The 22,407-nt window shown below is 34.2% G+C and overlaps 1 protein-coding gene across 1 annotated transcript; it reads right to left on the bottom strand.

The window, feature by feature from the left end:
• Positions 1–8,693: 8,693 nt before the first annotated feature.
• Positions 8,694–10,858, bottom strand: LOC147384226 (aspartyl protease AED3-like). The gene is made up of 2 exons (XM_086426592.1): positions 10,333–10,858; positions 8,694–9,734 (listed from the first exon to the last, which is right to left on the bottom strand). Exons 1-2 carry the CDS (start codon positions 10,813–10,815, stop codon positions 8,901–8,903), a joined length of 1,317 nt encoding a protein of 438 aa, XP_086282718.1. The 5' UTR covers positions 10,816–10,858; the 3' UTR covers positions 8,694–8,900.
• Positions 10,859–22,407: the final 11,549 nt, after the last annotated feature.

The raw sequence follows: 22,407 nt of genomic DNA, 5'->3' as shown, positions 1-22,407 counted from the left end.
TTAGCTCTGTATTGAGAGGAAGTTGTCCTTGAGTTTTCTCCATCATCAAATCAATTTGTAGAAGAATTGGAACTTCTACATTTGGCTGTAAAAAAAGATTGTTTAGAGTTGGATTTTCGATGCTTTTAGGGAATGGCCTAAAAAGTGCATATCTTCCATGGTCGTTGGAACCTTACACGAGCCGGGTTTCTAAATTTCTATCGACCTCTCCATGAACCGTGAATTGCTTTTGGAGGGAAGGCAGTTCTGGTGGGTGACACAATAGCAAACTTCAGAGTGGATTCCGAAAGATCCTCTTTGTTTGCAACTCTTACAGACTTACCATCCTCTATTTTAAAAAAACAAAAAAAAACCGGCATTCATGGGTGATTATTTAGGGCCTGTTTGGCCTTCACAAAAATCGTTTTACATATCTTGAATTGAATTTTCCTTGACCTTGTGGTGGTAAACCAAATTCAGATTAGTTTACATGTTATTTGTCTAACATTGATCATGATATGATTGTAGTCTACTTATTATTTATCTGACACTTGTGCAAGTCTATCTTGATGTAGTAAATCTTTCAAATTTGATTTGTGATCATTATTTTGGATTATAATGTTAAAATAATTATTACAAAATAAAATCTTAACACAATTAAAAAGGAGAATTAAAATTCTTTTAAAAAGAGGATCACATTGGATCATATCACGGCTAATGTATATTTCTAAATTAAAATGTTTTTGCTAAAATTATAACTAAAACGTGTATAAATTGAAAATGAATTTCAGAGGTAAATGAAGCTCAAATGACCAATGTTTAAAAAATCAGACCAATCAATGGTTTTGCTAGGTTTGATCAGATTTTATAATAAAAATGGTTCAGCTAATGAATCATGATTATTATTATTATTATTATTATCTTTTTATGAATATAAATATAGGTATTTTGGGAAAATGTAAATATATCTTAATATGGATTTTTTATATTTGTATTATCCTTCTATGAATATAAATTGAGTCATTTTTGGGAAAATGTATACATATTTCAAAATTTTCAATAAATAAACATAAAATCCACTGGATTTGGACTAATTTGACAAACTTTCGATATGATCACATGTTCAATTTTTAAAATATTGCTAGTGGTCTTGTCTGAGACAAAAACAAAATTAATTTTAAAATTAATAATTTAGATGAATTATTCTAGGAAAATTAAAATTAATTTGATAGAGAGGGATGGGGTAGTTAGACGTTGAGAGAGGTGACACTTAAATGGGAAAAGGGAATCCCATGTATTAAGTGGGATTCTACTTTCACCATTTTTTGTGTCACGTAAAACACATTCGGGACCCACTCTTTCATTTTATATTTTAAAAATAGTGAGACAAACGACAAAAAGGTGGATTTGCAAGTCTAACCCTCCGGTAGTATAAGATAAATCGTGCAACAAGCACAGCCTTAGGCCATTCTATCTTTCAAATTTGTTCTCTAAGGGAATGACCCTTTGTGAACTTAATTTATTCTCATTAAAATAGCTCATCTAGGAATAATGATTTTTTCACGCCCACCTCTGACATACGTCCCCATCACAAAACCTTAGATCATTTGCCTCGGGATACACAGAATCATGAATCTTTTTCTTGCACGTGTGCACGCATGCTCTCACTTGTAGGGCCGATAAGCATGTCATGTTAGAGAATCAAATTGAACATTGTTTTTCAGATTTCATGGATATCATCTTTGTGAAATATCAATTTATTTTGACTTTTTAAACGTCATTCAGGATTGAAGTCTAAATTTCTAATTTAATCTATTTTAATCATCCAAAACGTTGTCTACTCTGGATGCATTGTAATATGGAGTAAGCTATTGAGAAACATTAAGCCTTACTGAGGGTTGTTTTGCTCAAATGATAATCATGTGAGCGATCCAATACCACAGCCCTCTAAATTTTATAGGAAACCTATAAAAATAAAAAATTAAATTAAAAGTTTTTTGTTTTTTTCTTTGACTTGATTCAAGGCTTTGAAAATGAGTGCTTAAAAAACTTCCACCCAACTCCAAAATTGAAAATTAAAATTCAATGGAGAAAAATATATATTGTATTTTGAATTTCTTTTTTTCAAAGTTCATATAATTTTGTCCTCTATAATCATGAAACTTTGGATCATGTTTTTAGATATCACAAGGTGAGCCCAACGACCCCTAGTAAAGGTGAAATCCTTACTAACTTAGTAAGGTTAGTCAGACTCTAAGCTATTTGTCTCACTGTGGAGGTACAAATATAGTAGAATGATCATTTGATCATCACCTAAGTGACCAGAGCGCGGAGCAGGAATGCGAGAGCACCAAGTTCAAAAATATCTTAGGGTGTAGAGCGCCTCCAAAGTGTTGTGTATAGAATTATATATAATATTTTCAACTATCAATTTTACTGTTGTATGCTTTGTAGACATTCCATTTTGTCTGGATTGGTCTGAGAGCTTCGAAAACCTTGAAAAAAAAAAAGTGCTTCACCCAATTATTTTTCAAAAACCCAAAGGGTCGTCAAGAGGAGGCCTAATGCTTCAAAGGCCTTTTAAGAAAAATTGGATTTTAGCTTGACTGTGAGTAACCCACGGATCAAGGCATTTTTGGCTTGGATCTTCGCTAACCCACATACCAAGGTTCTCTTAGCTTGATCCCTTACTCATCCAATGACCAATACAAAATTTGCTTGGTCCCTTGGTCACCAAAGGACTAGATTGTTTTCTGTTATTTTCTTGGAATTCTAACCCTGTAAGTCTCTTAACTTTGACTCTTAGTCTTCCCAAAAAGTAATTACTTTCTTATCCTTAGTTTGTTAAGACCCAATTCAAGCTAATTGACCATTGAAATTATCTTCTTCTGGATAATTCAAGACTATCTTTGAAGGGTTTAATGTAACTTGACTAAGTTCAAGGGACTTGAACCCTTTTGTCCCTCAAAGAAAATGCTTTCGAACTTCATGAGCAATTACCTTCCTAACCCAAGTTTGTCAAGACACAACCCAAGGACTTTGGAGGCCATCTTCTTGTGTATAATTTAAGGTTACTCTTCAAGGTTCTTTGTAATTTGACTAAGTTCAAGGAATCAAGATCTTTTTTTTTTTCTTTTTTTTCCTTAAAAATGAATTCTCTAGAACTGAAGTGTAATTACTCTCCTATCCCCAAGTTTGTTGAGACTCAATTCAAAACAATTGACTCTTAAACTCTCTCTTGGATGACATTTACATTTCATTGTAACAAATTTCGTTTAATTTATTATTTTTTCAAAAGATATGGACACCTTTGCCCCTAAGAGAATTCTTTAGAACCTTGAATATTTTTACACTCCTACCATTTGATCATTATGATTGGTAAGGCCTATTGAGAGGTAAAAGATCAACAATGACATTTTGATTGAGGGTAAATAATGACATTTAATAAATTTTTATTGATATTAAGTTGAACTTGTGGAGCTTGGATCTTTATATACCTAAAAGTCTCCCAAAAACTTATAAGTAGAGGATATCTAATGCAAAGAGAAGGAATCTACTTTCTCAAAATTATGTCCAATTCTTTTCTTGAGACCTCCCTAAACTCCAAAATATGTCCAAATACTCTCTCATACATCCTAGAGGTGTAATTTTGAAGTTCTAAGAAGAAAAAGAAAAGAAAGAAGAAGAACAATGTAGGAATGTAATTTAATTGCATTACTCTTCAGTTTTTTACTTTATTTGCAACCCCCCCCCCCCCCCCCCCCCCCCCCCCCCCCCACCCCCACCCCCCCCAAAAAAATAATTCCTCTTCTACCCCCTCCACTCTATCATCTTTATTTTGCTTTAAACTTATTTACTTCATTGCAATTGTGTAAAGTAATCTCTAATTTCTATTTGCAAGGTTGGGTTAAGAGTTAATACTATTGTGGGAGGATCCTTACCACCTATTAGTCCAATCTTAAGTTTCTTTTAAGCTTTGCATACTCATCTTCTCACCTCATGTAGTGTAATTCTTATGTTTCTTTTGGCAAGTATAGGCTAAGATTTAATCCCTTAGGGGATGATTCTTACCATTTACAAGTTCAATTTTAAGTTGTTATCAAGTTTTGCATGCGCCATGTAGTGTAAACATATTGAATGACATGAGAAGTTAAAGAATAATTCTTCCATGTGAGGTAATCTCCCTCTCTAAGTCCACAATAAGTTCCTCATGAAATATTAGCAAGCATGCATTTAAAATAGGAGTTGGTTTCAAAGACCATTCCCTACCATACAATATGTCTTAAAACCTCACCAACAAAGACCAAGCTCCTACTTGAGCACATCATCATTGCATGCATCACCTTAAATTGCTAAGTATCCAAGAGTGTAATCTATTTAGATTATAACTCCCAATCTCTAGCAAACATGAATATATCAATTCATGGGAACAAAAATGCATGTCATTTTCATCCATGACATTCATTATCATTAACATTCTAACTATAAAAAACCTTTAAAAACATTATTAGTTTACGGCTAATACCATGTTAACCACCAACTATGTGGGTAAGATGGGGTGCTTAACACTTTCCCCCCATCTTGCAATTGAACCTCCTCACCCGAACCTCTAGGTTAAGAACGGATTTGAGTCACTAACTCCTTGAAAGTTTGATTTTTTAAACCGTTTTTATGGTGTCTACTCACACCTTAAACCCTTTGAATGACGGTGACTTCCAAATCCAAGTAGAAGAGTTTAGACCACTAAACACTCACCTATATCTACATGCTTCATTTGCTTTAATTAATCCATTACTACTTATTCTCTCTCTTGCAAAAACAAACAACTCTTTTACAATTTAGATTTAATAATTTTTAATTAAATAAACACAATAAATTTTATACATGGTTCCGTCATGGTCCATCGTTCTATTTTCACTCACCCTATATTCATTGCTTGGTTGCATATTTTATATTATTTGTATAGTTTGACTATGTCAGCGAGGTTACTATGTTACTCACCAGATGACACAATGTGAAAAAAACCTATATTTGATAGTTCAAGGTTGTTGAATTTCATGAAATTCAACGAGCCAAGGCTTTTTTTCCGTCAAACTTTTTATTATCGAATTATTTTTTTTTTCAATAGGTTGAAATCGTAAAATTAATGGAGGATCAAAGAAATTCGACAACTCCAAGCCATCGAATATGGGGAATATAAAAATATTTGACGGCCCTGGATCATCAAAATTATATTTCTAAAATTTGTTGGCCTTGATCTTCGAATTTTCCTGTAAAAAATTTCAATTTTCATGTAGTAATGATTGAAGCTTCTTCTACTTTGAAGAATTCAAATTAATTCAGTTTTAAGAATCTATCTTTCAAACTTCAAAAACAAGATTGAGTTTTGGGGATGAAGAAGACAATGAAATTTTTAGTAGAAAATAAAAGATTTTTCACAAGACATTAAGACAAGGTTGAATTGGTAAAAATAATTTATCATGAGAAAGATCAATGTTTTTTTTTTCCCCAGAAATAGAAGACAATGACATTTAAGTCATTTATATTAATCTTCCACTTAATTATTCATCAAAACTTGAAGGGGGTATACCTAAATCATCCTAAAATCAATTAATTAATTTATTAATAATAATCAATTTATATAATTTTAAGTGAGTCCCACCTCATGCCTTCTTTAATCAAGACATCGGTCAGAGTACCTTCATTTTCCCACCACCACAGAAAAGGACAATATGCCTTAAAGACAGGTGACCCACCACTTGCAATGAGGATGAGTACGTGACTCTAACGTTCATCCCACCGAAAATTTAAAAAAAAAGTAAGTCACGTGACCAGTATTAGTGGTAGGGCCACTCTCAAAAGAGCCATAATACAACAAATATATTTATTTAATATTTCCACCATTAAAATTAAGTATAGACTATGCCTCTGTTTAATTGGACACCTCCAAGTAATAGGAAAATTCTGATTTTTACCATAAATAATGATAAATTGACTCCCCCACACTCTCCCTACGTGGTTGTGCATAGAATCATATATATATATATATATATATTCTTTAAGATACACAACTACACATATTTATGGGGACGTGTAGTTGTGTATCCCGAGAAAAAATATATTGTTTTATACACAACCACATGGGGAGAAGTTTTGTCAGAGGAGGGATTTAGAAAATCACGACTCTTTTATTAAGGATGCATTATATGACACTATTACAAGTTCCAAGGCGAGAGAGCAGGATCAAGTTGGCAATCATTGTAAAATTTCGTCATCCCCTAATATGAATTTCAAGTCCGATTTTGAAACGACCAGATCGCTTCAAAATTTCGGAGGAACCATCCTCGTAACATGACACATGGCCTTTTGTATTTATTTCATGTCCCTACTTTTTTGTTAATGTTTGAGATACCTACTTGGAGATACCACAAGTAATTTAGAGAAAAGGGGTTCTACTGAAATTTTGAAACTAGATGGGAGCTTCAAAAAAATTTCCCTATGAATTTTTGAAACCAATTAGAGGAATGTCGAATTAAGATGATGGTCTATTAATGTTATGATGGAATTGAGATACGTGTTGTTCTTCAAATCAAAGTTGAATGATTAAAATGAAGGTGTGGTTTTGGGGTATTAGGTGACATTCACACCAAACAAACTAAATAAATTGAAATTATGGAGAGACTAAAAAAAATAAATAAATAATAAGAAATAAATACATTTAAGAAAATGTAGGAATGATTCGCTAAGAATCACTGTGTAATGGAGTCATTAGTACATGTTTCTTAGGGATGGATTTTAATCTATTTTTAAAATCAATAATAATATATGAATAAGCTGAAATAAATTATTTAGAAAAAAAAAAGAGTTAAATTAAATGTGAAAGCTAATAGTCCAAATTCAAGCCGACATTTAATGAGATTAAGTATTTTTTAATAGATTAAAATTTCTCCCAAGATACTTTACGAGGTAAGAATATTTTACAGCATGATTGGATAGTGGAAAATGTTGTCCATAAGACCCCACAAGTGCTTCTACAAACAAGAAGAAAGAATAAGACATATATATATATAACCTGACTCAAGGAGTCTATATTTACTCCCTCATACTCCCACCTTATGGGGCCATATAGATAACATTTTGGGATGATTTAATTGTCCAAATCTACCTTCTCGATATGATTGAATTTTGAGTCGACTCGTCCCAAAACTCAATTTACCATTCCTTGAATCCACCTAGAAACTGAAGAGAGATGACTTCAAAATGCTGAGTGAAGTAAGAAACTAAGCCAAGTTTTGAGATATATTTAATATTTTTTTTAACACAAAAAGTATAGTATTAATTTAAAATATACAACTTTTTTTAAATATTCAATGTAGCATGAAAATGTCACTACTAGACTACTAGTGAGACATCTCACGCTCCCCTAGAAAGGGGAGATGGTGGGACAATACATGAACCTGATTTGATTGAAAGGAAAGATTTGGACATTCGTTACCTTCACCCCTCATTTTTAGGGAGTTAGAGAGATCCTTTTCAAGTTTTAATTTGCTTATTTTGAAATCTGAGTACTTTTCTTATACTTGATGTTATATTTAATTTATCAATTTTAATTTACTTTTATTAATTCTATTTTGAGGAGAAGCTTTGCTTGAGAAAAACAAGTAAGGAGGAAGGGATCTGCTCATGACTCATCACAATCGGGAAGTAAGAAAATCCTTCTACATAACTCCATTACAAACAAGGGTGGCTTATGTCGACAAGAAGAACTCTTAGAAGAAAGACTTTGTCACTTGTAACAACCTACAAGAAGCGATGACACAAATAAATCATGTAATGAGTAATGAATCTAATCATGACTCGATAGGGGAACCAAAACTTTGATTGGACAAACAAGTTAAACATGGAGATATATTCACAAGTTTACTTAATGACTCTGATACTTTACCGAATTATAAATTAACTCGATTGTTAAAGCATTTTAATAAGGACATCACTAGAACCTAATGAACCCATGACCTATGTAATTTGTGAGTTGTACAAAGGATACTGGATCAAATTACACATTAATATATTTACTATATACTTGATTATGTTTATATCGACGAAAACCAAGGGGCTCACCTAGTGGCAAGCCAAGTCTTGATAAGCTCCTTACGGTATTACAAAAATGCCATTGCACTAAATGTTTTTACGAATAATACTATTACAATTACAAGTATTTTTTATTTATTCAGAAAGTATTATAAGTGTTGTTAGAAATATTACATAGTGTTAACACTTAGACCTGTCTAGTACAAAGCAAATCATTTGCAAATGCAAATGATTCGTTGAAGTCTAATTTACATATGCTTACTTACATTTTGAAAATTTTTTTGCATTGCAAATTACTTTCCAAAACTGCTTAAACCCTTTACAAATTTCAACAAATAGTTTGCAATCCAAAAATTATTGCAAATCATTTGCGTTGCAAATTATTTGCATGGTACCAAGCAGAGCCTTACTTTCAAATTTTTTGAAAAACTTTGGTAATTACTTAGGAATTTTCCCTCTCGAAAATATCACTATTTTTTTGAAATTTACAAAATGCCATTTTATAATTACCAAAATACCCCAATTTTTCCACTAAAATTAAAAAATAAATTTATTTTAAGAAGATTAAAATGAAATATGAGAGATAAAGAAGAGAGAGAGAGAGAGAGAGAGAGACCCGTGAGTGATATCGACTAAGCAGTTACATCATATATATTTGACTAATCCTCCTGCATGCACTCTTGCAGGTAACCCGTGAGTCTTACCCTACTTCCCATCTTTCCATCAACCTTTCCCACTAACAGACAACAACGAAAAAAACAACACTACAACCAAACAACAACAACAACAACAACAACAACATCAAAACCCACTCTCACAATCAATCATGTTCAGGTACAAAGTTCACGAGCAACACCAACCCTAGAATTCGGAACATCAAATAAAACCCTATGATTCTGTTGTTGCATATTTGCTATAACATTAAGCACCGAATTCACGTTATCTGGTGCTGCAGCCATAGCTAAACAACTAATACTTCCTGATGTACTGTGTATCAATATATTGTCCAGCGGCAACGTTACATTCATCCCGACAAAATGAAGCGATATTGTCGGTGCTACAATCGAACCATTATAACATGTATCAAACCCACCTAAAGACATCAATGTTCCACCTCCTTTAATTCTCCTTCTAAACTCGTCTCGGACTGCTACATATGCTGGTGCTACTAATCTTGTAAAAACCGTTCCAGAATCAAATATCGTACCGGCACCAGTGTTTGGGTTAAATTCTAGTGCACTCGGTGGTATGTCAACTATTTTACGACCGACTCGGATACCAATCATGTTGACGTAGTAGAGAGATGGTCTTCTTGGGTTTTTAAGTAGAGGTGTGGACTTGATTCTGATTGGTTGAGCTGTGGGCCCGAGTCTTAGAGTTCCGGAAAAATTGGGTGATTTGAAGTTAGGGAGGCAGTATGAGAATGTTGATTTGTAGAGGTTTTGGGTTTGGGAGAGAAGAGACATGGGCCCACGGCCCAAGCCCAGGAGGCCTTGTGCAGGTACGGAGTTGCTAGTCACGTGTTGAAGGCATCCGAAGCTGTAGTTTGGGATAGGGTCGGTGGCGAGAGCGAAGGTATCACTTGACAGATTGGCTGCTATGGTTGCCGAGCCGTAGGTTTGGTTGAATGAGCAAGTTGAGCCGAAGCAGGTCGGGTTCGGTACCTGAAAAGTTACAGTATGGCGCACGTTAACATCATGATATATTAGTTTTCTAATTTACGCATTTTGTACGCTTTTCTTGGATTCCACATTGTAACGGCCGTTATAGCGGAGACTTTTTGAAACCCCATTTCCTCTCTCTCTCTCTCTCTCTCCCTCTCTCTTTATATGTGTAATATATTATTTAATTATTTTTAATTTTTCAAAAATAAAACTTAATCAATGATTGCTCGTTATATTATTTTAGCAATTAAGCCTTTTTGAACCTCAAAAATAATTGTCCACTAAATGTGCTTCGAGAAAAAAAAAAAATAAAATAAAATTATAATTCACTAAGTCTAGTCTTACTAACTTAGTAAGATTTGATTTCTACAATCATAAATCTTATCAAGTTAGTATGGAAAGTGTTTTTCATTATAATTTTACTTTGTAATATATTTATTTTTAAAATAATGTCTATTCATCACTACTGAACACCATACCCTTCATTTTGAAAATAACAAAAACCTAATGTTAGGAATTTAGGGCACTTATGATCTTTGATCCACCGGTTGAGGATTAAATTTAACATTTTTAATGAAGAGAAGTCTTGATGAAATACCTGCTTGCATTGGGGAGTTTGGCAGCCAAGGGTCCCAAATGTTGTGGACGTAGCCGGGACAAATACATTAGAAGAGCAGCCTAGACAGCCAGTGCAGGGTACCCATGCTGCATCACTACTAGTATCCATGGCCATCATCATGGTTTGAGGTGGTGTACCAATCTTAGCTCTAACAATGTATGTAGCACTTTGAATTATCTGCCTTCCTGACGCAATCGGCACGAACGATCTTCCAGCTACTAGGCTCGATAGGTAGAGAAGCCGAGTTTCATCCTTTGCGCTCATCTCGAGGATCATATCTTCCCATGATTGCGATTTCGATGGTCGAAAAGGCGAGCATGGATCATAGACATGCATGACTTTTAGGGTCGAGCCGAGATCGGGTGACCCACATTTAAGGTCGGGTGACCCTTGGGTTGGGGGGAAGAGGCATAGAAGAGGTAGTAAAAGGATGAAAGAGAGTAGAGAAGAAGGTTGTGACATTCTTTGATGATGGATGGTTGTGTTGTGACTAAGAAAGAGTTTGTTTATATATATAGTGGAGAATGGAGCTACTTGGAGTATAGATCTGTATTCCATTTACTTTCTAATGCTATAAGTCTTTGTCCCGATGTCTTAGATATTTTTATTTATTATTATTATATATTTATCCCTATTTATATATTAAAATTAAGAGAGAATGAGAGGGAAGTATTTGGGAACTTGTCTCGGGGTATGATTGTATATAAGTTTGATTTGGGGGGATCAAGAGTTGATTATAATGGAATAGATCTATTGAAGAATATATATATATAGATATTTTTCTAGCAAGCAAGTTAGTGGTTAATAATTGGTTGGTGAAAGCCGCATGTAAACTCGGATCATGGTGTCAGTACTAGTAGACTTTACTAACTTTGCGAGCTGACACCTTTAGGGATCATACACATATCAATATTTTCCTTGAAACTTGATCCGTTAATAACCATAATGTGTTTGATTTGATAAATAATAATGTACAAAATAAAAATTGCATTACATATTTAAATAAGATTTATATTATAATTGTAGAAGTAATTCTGAGTTTACCTTTAACAACTCTGCTCAGGGACTCCAGCAATTTGGTCACTTTGGTGTGGTACTTGTCAAAAATCCTTCGACGCTCAAGTTAAATAAAGAATAAAATGCCTTTATCCCTCATTCGAGAAAAAAGATCCCCCTTTATTGATCTCTCTCCCTCTTATAGGTTTCCACCAATCCTCTCAAAGTAGGGATTCTCTTCATGATCCCTTCAATCAAGGATCCGATTGTGGAAATTCCCTTCCTAGAAAGGAAAGTAGATCAATTTAGAAGGAAAATTTCTAACTTCATCAACCGTTCTTAGATTCTTAAGATCTATCCCCTAATTCAGGAAGTAAAAGATAGATTTCGATCTACACATACTTAGTAATTTTTCCCTGCTCCGTAGGTAGAATAGGCACCTGATTTTACTATGACTAGCAGCTGAGTAGAACTGAACTATCGATCTCATCTAGGTATCACTTATTTAGAGCAAGTTTCTCTTTAGTTTACTCGGAACTTTACTTGGATTTGGACACATGTAGGATTCAGATGGATTGCTGCTTTTAACCTCCACAATTATATATTATTTTTTCTTTTTTACATCTTACATGATTGGTTCTTGAGGAATGTTTGATCCATTATTGATTCCATATCGAATAGGGTTTTATTGGATCTCACAACAAAAGTCCATTCCCCCTTAAGTTATTAGTTATTATGTTTAATCAAGTCTCAAATATGATTCAATCCGTCAGCAATCCTATGAAGGTAACTAATATGAATGAAGACATTTTAGTTGTGCATGGGAAATTAAATGAACTAATATGATTTTGATCTGAGTGAAGTAGTCTCGCATACAAATGGATTATTTAGAAATTGATTTTTTCTAAGGAAATGTATGCTTATGTTTTAGACACATTAAAAATGTAAAACTAAAATTAGACTTACTAATTGAAAAAGAGTTTTCCACAAAATTCATTTTTGTCAAAAACCCATTTTTCCATCTATTTTTAGTGAGAGATAAGGATCCTAAAGAAGAGATCATCCTTAAGAATCAAATCCCTCAATGATTTCTTAATTTCAAAATGTATTGAAGTCTTGGATATTAAAAATGAAAAAAAAAAGGTGGGATGATGCATTTAAGACTAGATTTTTATTTCAATGATTTTTCAACCCTAAATCTAACCCATAACAAATATTTGAATGACTAATTATTTGTTAACAAGCAACGAATATCCTTCAGAAGCTATGGTTTGTAACTTTTTCTAACCATGAAAGTGATAAGCTAGCAATGAGCCACTGGCATTAGAACAGGAGTTGGACCACTAGCACAAACTTTGGACTTTTTTTTAACGCTACTTTAGACGACGAATTTGATAGATATTAATTCATGTGTTTTTTAACTGACGACAGATCCCTTGATTATGGCATGCCATGAGCAAGGGCGGCCCCACAAAATTTTGAGATACCCTTGTAATTTTAACTAATTATAAGCCCTATTTGCCCTCACCCCCTCACCTCGCTCCCCCCTTCCTCTTAATTTTTTTAAAGATAATATTGCCTCTTGACTGGCCCTTCTCTCGTGAACTGATTGGAAATGACATAAATATCATTTTCTTTCACTTCTAATAAAACATCTTTGAATTTCTCTTCAAAATCATTCATTTTCAAACTCTTCAATTGTACAATTAACTATAATTTGCCTCAATTACAAGAAAATCCTGGTTCCGCCTCACTGATCTTCAACCACTAATCGAATACCCTTGATTTTTCTTAAAATAATCCACCTGACTTCAACTTTTTCAATCTTTAGGATAAGTAATTTGATTTATTTAACAAACTGATTTAGGGGGAAAATTTTATTTATTTCTTGTCAAGATTACGAATATAAAATAGTAGAAAAATCAAGTAATTAATCAACTCATGTGAGTAACAAAAGACGATCTTATCATCAAAATGATGATGAATTTTTGGAAAAAAAAAATAGCAAAAGGAAGAAGAAGGGCTTTAGCCAGATCTTAAAGATGAGGGTATTTTAGTCAATTTATATTAATCTCTATTAAAAGGCTGTGGTCAAGAATATGTCATTAGTTGAAAAAAAAAAAAAAAAAAAGCAAGTTATCCATCAAATATTAACCACAACATGAGTGGTATGTCAAATTTTGTATAAAAGTAGGCTAAATGATAATGACTCTAAGAAGATTAAGAAAACAAACAAAATACTGGACGACCCAACAGTGGCACCTCAGTCAAAACAGCTCTAGCCTGTGGGTAAACCCACTTTCTATCACCGATTATGATATGGGATAGCTGTCAAATTTCCTTGGGAGCAGGTCCCATATATATTCCCTCACGTGCATCTCTCTATCTCTCACGTGCACCATTGTACCTTGTTATTATATGATATTTTATAAGAAAAATTACTTAAAAGGATCCCGATGCGGAGACTTTTTTTTCTAAATAATCCCTAAGTTTTGAGCATTTTTTTATATTAATCTATTTAGTAAGTTTTTCTTTTCTTAATAGTCCTTGGATCTCATCTCCCACATTCCTTACGATTTAATGTCTTAACCATTCGAACTGATCATTTTCATAAATAAAAATTAGATTTTTGGTATCTCAATCGAGTTTCGAAGTTTTCATTTCATCGAAAAAGATTTAAGGAGTAATAAATTATTTTCAATTTTTTTTTAATTTTTAGATGAAAATAAATTAAAAATGATTCTTTTGGATTGAAATCATCTAAACAAGTTGTTATCTCAAGTTTTTAGTCGACATTTTCATGTATTTTATTCAAAAAACATGAAAATTGAAAATGAGTGGATTTTATCAAAATTTGATAGTAAATAAAAAACGTCGAGTTCAACAATAAATAAAAAGGATTGAACTTGACAGTAAATAAAGAAAAAACGGTCAGTTTGTCAATCATGAGGGATCATTAAAAAGTAAAAAAAAGTTACCAAATGTCCTATCAAACTAATGAGCAAAACTTAGAGATTATTTGAAAATAAATCCCTCTGACAGAGTTTTTAAGTAATTTTTCCTATTTTATAGAAGCAAAAGCACAATGATGGGCATTTTAGGAATCTGATTTGTTTATTTACGTTAGTGGTTCATATCATCTTGATCATGTTTATGGGAGAATGAAAAGCATATTCACTTTATAGACTGTCTGTGTTGTTTTTCTCTATTCATTTTTAATATTTTATGGGGTTTAGTTATTTTTTTTTCCTAGCCTTTACACTGGTCTTTTTCCTGTCTGACTAGAAAAGACACAAAACACAGGGCACTGGTGCAGTCATGCTATCTGTGGGTAAGGTACAGAGATGAAATCACATGTGCAATGTACGCTTAGTGGCACTATATGCATCTGTCCCCTCTAAGTGCCCTATAGAATAGAATAATTCAGCATTCACCAAAGAAAAAAAATTATATGGAAAAAAAAAGTACGGGTGTTTTGAAATTTAACCTTGAAAAATCATGCAAACTAGTGATTTGTGGATTATGAAGGTATCTATGTGTAACACAGTGAAACTAGTGTTATCTGTGGACATGCTTCAATCTTGAGAGAATCACGTAAATCCTTATATTCTTTGTGTGTTTGCATCTTTATTAATCTTGAATCAATTTTCTTACAAGGACATGCTTCAATCTTGAGAGAATCATGTAAATCCTTGTATTCTTTGTGTGTTTGCATCTTTATTAATCTTGAATCAATTTTCTTACAATTCCGACAATTCTCCCTTAATCAAAAGTCAATGTAATATTTTTTAAAATAGCTCTCCTGAAAATTTTGAATTACCTTTATTTGAACTCAAAATTATAAATTTTTTTCCATCGGTACAATTCTTCTCAAGCGTCCTAAATTTCTCAAAAATCTTAACCTTTGTCACTCAAAAAATTTGTTCTCTCTATATATTTCCTTTTTCTTTTTCTTCTTGAACTTGTTTTCATCATTATTTTCATTGTCTTAGTCTTCACTGGCTAGAACCACAATGTCATCATCTTTTCCCGTCACAAAATTTGGAGCAATAGGGAGTGTATTTAGCCATGGTTTCTGTAGATACCAAAAACTTGCACTACGTTGAGATTTGTGACGATGCCTCGCGATCTCCTCTTTTCGTGTCATTGGTTGTGCCTACAACAACACCTCTCCAATACCCAAGTCAGAATCTTAGTACAAAAATAATATAAAATTTAGAGAGGGAAGAACTCTCTCTTTTTAGTACTTTTATTCATCTATTTATAGAGATGAAATCCTAGGATCCTTTTAAATCCTATTATCGATTTGACCCTTATCCAATTTAGAAGGTAGATCTTCATTGGTGATTTAAAATATATTAAGTAAATATTTGATTCTTATACATTCCTATTTTTTTTGGGACTTTTCCTAACCAGAATTTTAATTCATGTTGATCTAATCCTTGATTTTCTCCAATCGAGACCTGAACCCAATGTTGGTTTATAACCAAGCCACTAAGCTTATCCTCGTATCTCCATACTAAACTCGAATCTCTAAGTGTCATGTGTCTCCCCTTAGTACTCAACGAGAAATATCCTCCATAATACCTCCTCTCGGGGGTTTGGACTTTTAATTCAAATGCCTAAGAACAAATGAACGGTACTATATGACACGTGGCCACACACTTTATAAATTATCATTTCGATGTCTAAGATCCATTCAATCAATGTCCATGTCATGCGTCATCCACCTGTTTTACCTTCGAAAGTGTAGCGACTATAATTACCTAAATTCATTTAAATCGCTAATTTTGTTACATCCTTCAAAGTATTTTTCATAAATACATTATCTATTTCCCCCATTTTTTTTGTCATTTCCTTTTTATCGATCGAGTTTGGCGTCATAATGAGTCAAAATTCCTAAGCCAATAGATATAACCTCCTATCGTCGGTCTTGGAACAAAACTCAATTAAACCCATCCCCAATGGCTGGACTTGACTTCTTACGAACCAATCAATATTAAAAATAATAATGAATTAACCCGACCTTCATTGGTCAGACTTGGTTCCCTTATGAACCAAGTTTTAGTTAGCAAAGAACCGACCCTTAGTGTCCGGGCTTGGTTCTCTTTACGTGCCAAGACTTTCACTATGTGCCAACCTTTTATGATTGGGCTTGGCGCCCGTAATAAACTAAGACTTTTCAAACTCCTAAATGATTGGGCTTGACTCTCGTAATAAGCCAAGGTTTTTGTTGTAAGCCGACCTCCTTATGGTCGAACTTCACTATTGTAATGAGTCAAGGTTTTCCCAACCCTCAAACTGTCGGGTTTGGCTTCCGCAATGAGGCAAGACTTTTTAATCCCAAACGATAAGGCTTGACTCCCGCAATGAGCCAAGAGTTAGCAACTCCAAACGATTGGGCTTGACTCTCGTAATGAGTCAATGCTTACAAGCCCCAAACGATCGAGTTTGACTCCCATAATGGACCAAGGTTTTTGCTATAAGTCGACCTCCTTATGATCAAGCTTCACTCCCGTAATGAGCCAAGACTTTCCCAATCCCCAAATAGGTAGAAATTAACCTCTAACTATCGGGTTGACTCCTACAATAAGTCAAGGATTGCCAACCCCAAACGGTCGGGCTTGACTCCAGTAATAAACCAAGGCTTGCCAACCCCCAATGCCATAAGCCAAGCATTGCCAATCCCAAACGGTCGGGCTTGACTCCAGTAATTAACCAAGGCTTGTCAACCCCCAATGCCATAAGCCAAGGATTGCCAACCCCAAACTATTAGGCTTGGTTCTCACAATAAGCTAAGGCTTACCAACCCCAAACAGTCGGGCTTGACTCTTGCAATAAGTTAAGACTTGTCAACCTCAAATGATAGGGCTTGGTTCTCGCAATGAGCTAAGGCTTACCAACCCCAAATAGTTGGGCTTGATTCCCCTAATGAGCTAATGATTGCCAATCCCCAAATAATCAGGCTTGACTCCCTCAATGAGTCAAGGCTTGCAAATCCCAAACGATCGGGCTTGACTCCTATAATGAGCTAAGGCTTGTCAACCCCAAACGGTCGGGTTTGACTCTTGCAATGTGCCAAGACTTGCCAATCTTAAACGATCAGGTTTAGCTCCTACAATGAGCCAAGACTTGCCAATCCCCAACGATCGGGTTATACATTAAGTGATCCTGCACGACCGACTTAGATGTGGACCAGACTTCATATATGAGTAGGGTGTGACGTTAAGTGGTCCCGCACCACCAACTTAGGATGTGAACCGGACTCCCTATATGATTTGGGTGTGGTGCTAAGTGGTCTCGCACGACCAACTTAGGATGTGGATCAGACTCCCCATATGAGTCAGGTATGGCGCTAAGTTCATTTACAACCTTCATTTCTTTAAGCAATATAAATAACAACAATTGCACAAAAAAACAATGTATTCTTAATCTAGTGCTATCAATTTGCATCTTTGCCTAAAATAACGTAGTTCAATTGAATCTAATTTATAAATCGATTTCCCAAGTCAAACCCACTTGACTCATTGATTCGAGGTCAAAAAGTTGGGGTCAATTACCCATTAGCAAATTAACCCTCCGAATTGGACCCCTACTTATACCATATGACTTGGTAAGTTGGACTCGGGTTAAACCCTCAAATAATCTCAAAATTTTAAACAATTAAGTTCATATTTATTTCTTTTGACTCAATGAGTCTAACCCACAAAAAATGATGTACAAGTATACATCCAAACTCATAATTAATTTTTGTTTACCTTATAAGAAATGTATGTGTAAAGGAATACTTGATATTACCACGTTGTTGGGTGTACCTATAACCAAGCCTTACATAAGTCTAGCCATATAAAAAGTGGCATGGCGAAGTCTATGATGCACTCCTGTCATATTCTCTTGTAGTGTACCCTTATTGTAAATAACACCTTTCTACCAATTGATATAATTTTAAAATTGTAAAATACTTAATAATCGATGTGCTCGTCAAATCATGATTTTAATTCAGTTCCGAGTTAAATTTGGGTAAGGCCTTTATTTGGCTCAACTAAATTTATTGCCCTTACTTAGCTCAACCTAGAAACAATTTGATTTGAATTAGTCCGAGTTAATTTGGCAGGGTTTGAGAGAGAACCTCGTCTATTACTTACTGTGCAAGCAAAAATGCACCAAGATGCAATCTTGCGATATTATTGAGCACAATGTTGCCATCATATATATATATATATATATATATATATATATATATATATATATATATATATATATATTTATGCTTATCACTAAAGATCTAGAGATATCATTACTCCATAATTGTCCCATAATTGCCTCATAATTGGAAGTCATTAATGTTATGTGAACTTGGTTGTAGCCATTTTGATATGGAGGTATCCACCTCTTACATTTAATAATGCAATAGCTAGGTTCCTATATGAGACACAATTTTATCATAACTACCATTTTGTTTTCTTGTGGCAGAGCATACACTCCTGATATGTGCAACACATGGATTTATCACCACCTAGAGGTGTTGAACAAACCTAATGCCTCTAGCTTTAGTTGGGGATCAAAATGGATGTTAGTTGATCAATCATATAATATCTCGTACATTAAAGCCGCACATGTGCCTGACAATTTTCTTTTCATCTTCTTCATCAGAAATCGTCCTATAACATGATCACAATGAACTTATCCGCAAGATATCTTATTCACCCTTCTTCACCGTACGTCCACACATTCGCACATCGCATCTTGGTCAAAAGATCTGATTTATGTATTACGATCCATTTCTTGATAAAATTGGATTGGGAACTTAGTACATGCTTACCCTAAAATGACAAAGGGTTGATTTAGGGGATAACCACCACTTCTGATTAAGACTCCAACTATTCCACGCGTGGTTTCTCGTAGTTTCATATTTGATTCCCACGGACGACGTCAAATTGTAGATGCAAAAGCTTATAATATCTTGAGATCTGTGACGATGCCTTGTGATCTCCTCTTCTTATGCCCCTAGTGTGCCTACAACAACACCTCTCCGACACCAAGTTATAACCTTAGTATAAAAGTAGTATAAAATTTAGAGGGAGAAGAACTCCCCCCTTTTAGTACATCTATCCATATATTTATAGAGATGGAACCCTAGGATTCCTTTAGATCCTATTATTGATTTAGAAAGTAGTTGGTGATTTGAAATGTATCTAGTAAATATTTGGTTCCCATAAATTCTTCCTTATTTGTTCTAATTATAAGGCATTTTTTAAAATATCGTCTAAGACGACTTAAACAAATCGGATATCTTGTCTGAGACAACTCGACCTTGTTCATGGACGAGACAAGACATCAAAACAAGTTTTAAAACCATGGTCCACTCCCTCTACATGCCCTAGGTAATTTTTGCGATAAATCCTTGAAGGTGACCCCTAAGGGGGACTCAAGACCTATTGCTTCTTGAGGTATGGTCTTGGCCATCTCATCAACCCTTGGGAGTTATAGTAGATTATGTTGGATACAAGCTGAAACATATATTTGGGTTAGTTGTTGATCGATGGTGTTTCATCACATATATTGAGTCCACCAAGCTCGATGAACGACGATGATTGAATTCCAAAATCTATTAGTACATGATTCATTGTATCCCAAGAAACCAAGTAAATCTTACCAAAAACTCGTACATTTCATAATGGTGTGCCATTTATTATCATCGGAGTCGATTCAATAACTTAAAGGTCCTTATATATATTCTATTCTCAATTGTTTAAGGCTATAACATCTTTTATTTTTAATTTCTAACTTTTAGTGATCCAAAGAAAAAAAATGGAAATAGGGTGAAGGAGGTGATTCCAATAGGGAGATAAAAGTAAGAAACTGGGCAATTTAGACACATTACTCCACCTTTTTATGAATATTTGAGATACGTAATATTTTCAAACTGATGACATGCCCTTGACATTGGGTTTTTTTTAATATACTTAGATAAAATGACCAAAATGCACTTGTCTTCAACCTTTAGCAATGACCACTTGATTTTTCTTCTCAAAATCAATCATCTTCAACTACTCTGATAAAATTATTAACCCCTCTTCTTCAACTTTCAGTTTCTTTCTAGTTCGACCTAAGGACCGCAAGAATAAGATAGTGATCTTGGGGAAGTAGAAGATGACGGGATATTGTAGAAAAATTACGAGTTTTCTACCATGGTTTAAGACAAGTTTGAAAATGTAACGAAGATCGAGTTGAATAGATTAAAGGTAATTTATCATAGTGATTTAAAAGCATGAAGATGGTGGATTATTAGCTAAAGATTGATGATGAGGGTATATAGGTCATTTTCCATTATACTAGTGGAGAAGACTTATGACAAGGGGCATGTGATCAGTTTGAAAACATAAGGGGCTTATCTCAAATATTCACCAAAATGTAGAGAGATTTTCTAAAAAATAAATTCCACCGACAGGGTTAGTTAAGAGAGAGATTTTAAGTGTTCAAGCATTCTTTTTCTTGTTCACATTTTATTTTAAAAAATTAAAAAAATGACTTTCTAGTAAAAGTGCCTTTAATTGAACTAAAACAATAAATTTGATGTAGAGTAATTATAAAAGTATCCCACGAATTAATAAGGACAACCCACATCATAGCCGAATTGTTGTCTCATTTGGGTTAAAAAGTTTCAGAGCTAATTTTTAGTGTGGATGATCTCTATGATGAGGGGATCATCCTCACAAAAACTCAGCCCATTCCGAAACATCTATCTCTATTAAAATTGATTGACAAAAAAAAAGAAAAAAATTGATGATTTACGAATCTTGAACTTGTTTTGATAGGGTTATAAGTTTCAGAATGGGCTGATTTTTGGTGAGGATGGTCTCCTTATCATAGAGATAATCTGCACAAAAACTCAACTCCTTCCAAAACTTTTAACCTATATAAGACAAAATAATTTGATTATGATGTGGGTTGCTTTTATTAATTTGTGGGGTGCTTTTATAATTACCCTTTGATGTAAGATGTCGTTTACGAGATTCTTTTGTTTGTTGAAAACGGAAATTAATTTCTCCCAAGGTTTCTTCCACAATAATCTTGACTAGAAGATGAAGCACCATGAAAATACAGATCTCCTTATTTAAGAATGAAATCATGAGAGGGTCACGAGCACTCAACGATTCACTTACGTGCGGAGAGACGTCACACTCACACATAATTGCTTGTGAGTCTTGAGCTTTTAGAGTCAATGGATACACCCACGTATAGATTTTTTTTTTTTTTTTTTTTGAAAAAAAAAGGATCATTTGTGGTGGGATCCATGATACAGATCCGCTCCTTTGCATGAGACTTCATGCCACTAACATATTAAAGCTGTGCTGTCTATGAGAAAAAAAAAAAAGGATCATTTATGGTGGGATCCATGATGCAGATCTGCTCCTTTGCATGAGACTTCATGCCATTAACCTATTAAAGCTGTGCTGTCTATGAGCCGGACCAGTACTAATCAGGCTTCAAAATTCTAGACCAAACCTGACCCACAATATTCTGGGCCTAATTATGTGTGATGTTGGGCCCATGATCTTTACTCTAGAGACCCTAATTGACTAGAGAAGTAGGGAGATTTTATTACAAAAATATATGTATTTGAAGGGACATGAATTGAGAACATTTATAGGTGACACTTTGTCATTCCAAATGTTCTTAGTGGGTAGAGCTCCCGATCAAACTTTTGATAGAAAGAGAGGATGGGAAGCTAATAGTGGAAGAGAATACGAAGCACTGAACTCTTCCAACTGCATCTTGTTCGAGTCAATTCTTTAAGTTCCCAAAACATCGACCACAACATTGACACCAAGAGTATGACACTATGAAATGTAAAGCCATGCGTTATGACATCCAGAACATGTCAACCATGGACATTTGAAGAAATTCCTATTTCAAAGCGAGGGTGAACAACCAAAAAACACAGACAAAATCACAAGTTGGCAGGCCATCCACCATTGTAAGTCACAGTGTGGAGGGGAAAGATGTTTTCCTTGGAAATGAAAAACAGATTTCTAACCTTAAAGTACTTCACCA

This window comes from Akebia trifoliata, chromosome 15, assembly GCF_017979445.1.
Source record: "Akebia trifoliata isolate Shusen 1 chromosome 15, ASM1797944v1, whole genome shotgun sequence".
NCBI classification, from domain to species: Eukaryota; Viridiplantae; Streptophyta; class Magnoliopsida; order Ranunculales; family Lardizabalaceae; genus Akebia; species Akebia trifoliata.
Note: the sequence above shows the minus strand (reverse complement) of the source record. Positions and strands in the feature narration are given on the sequence as shown.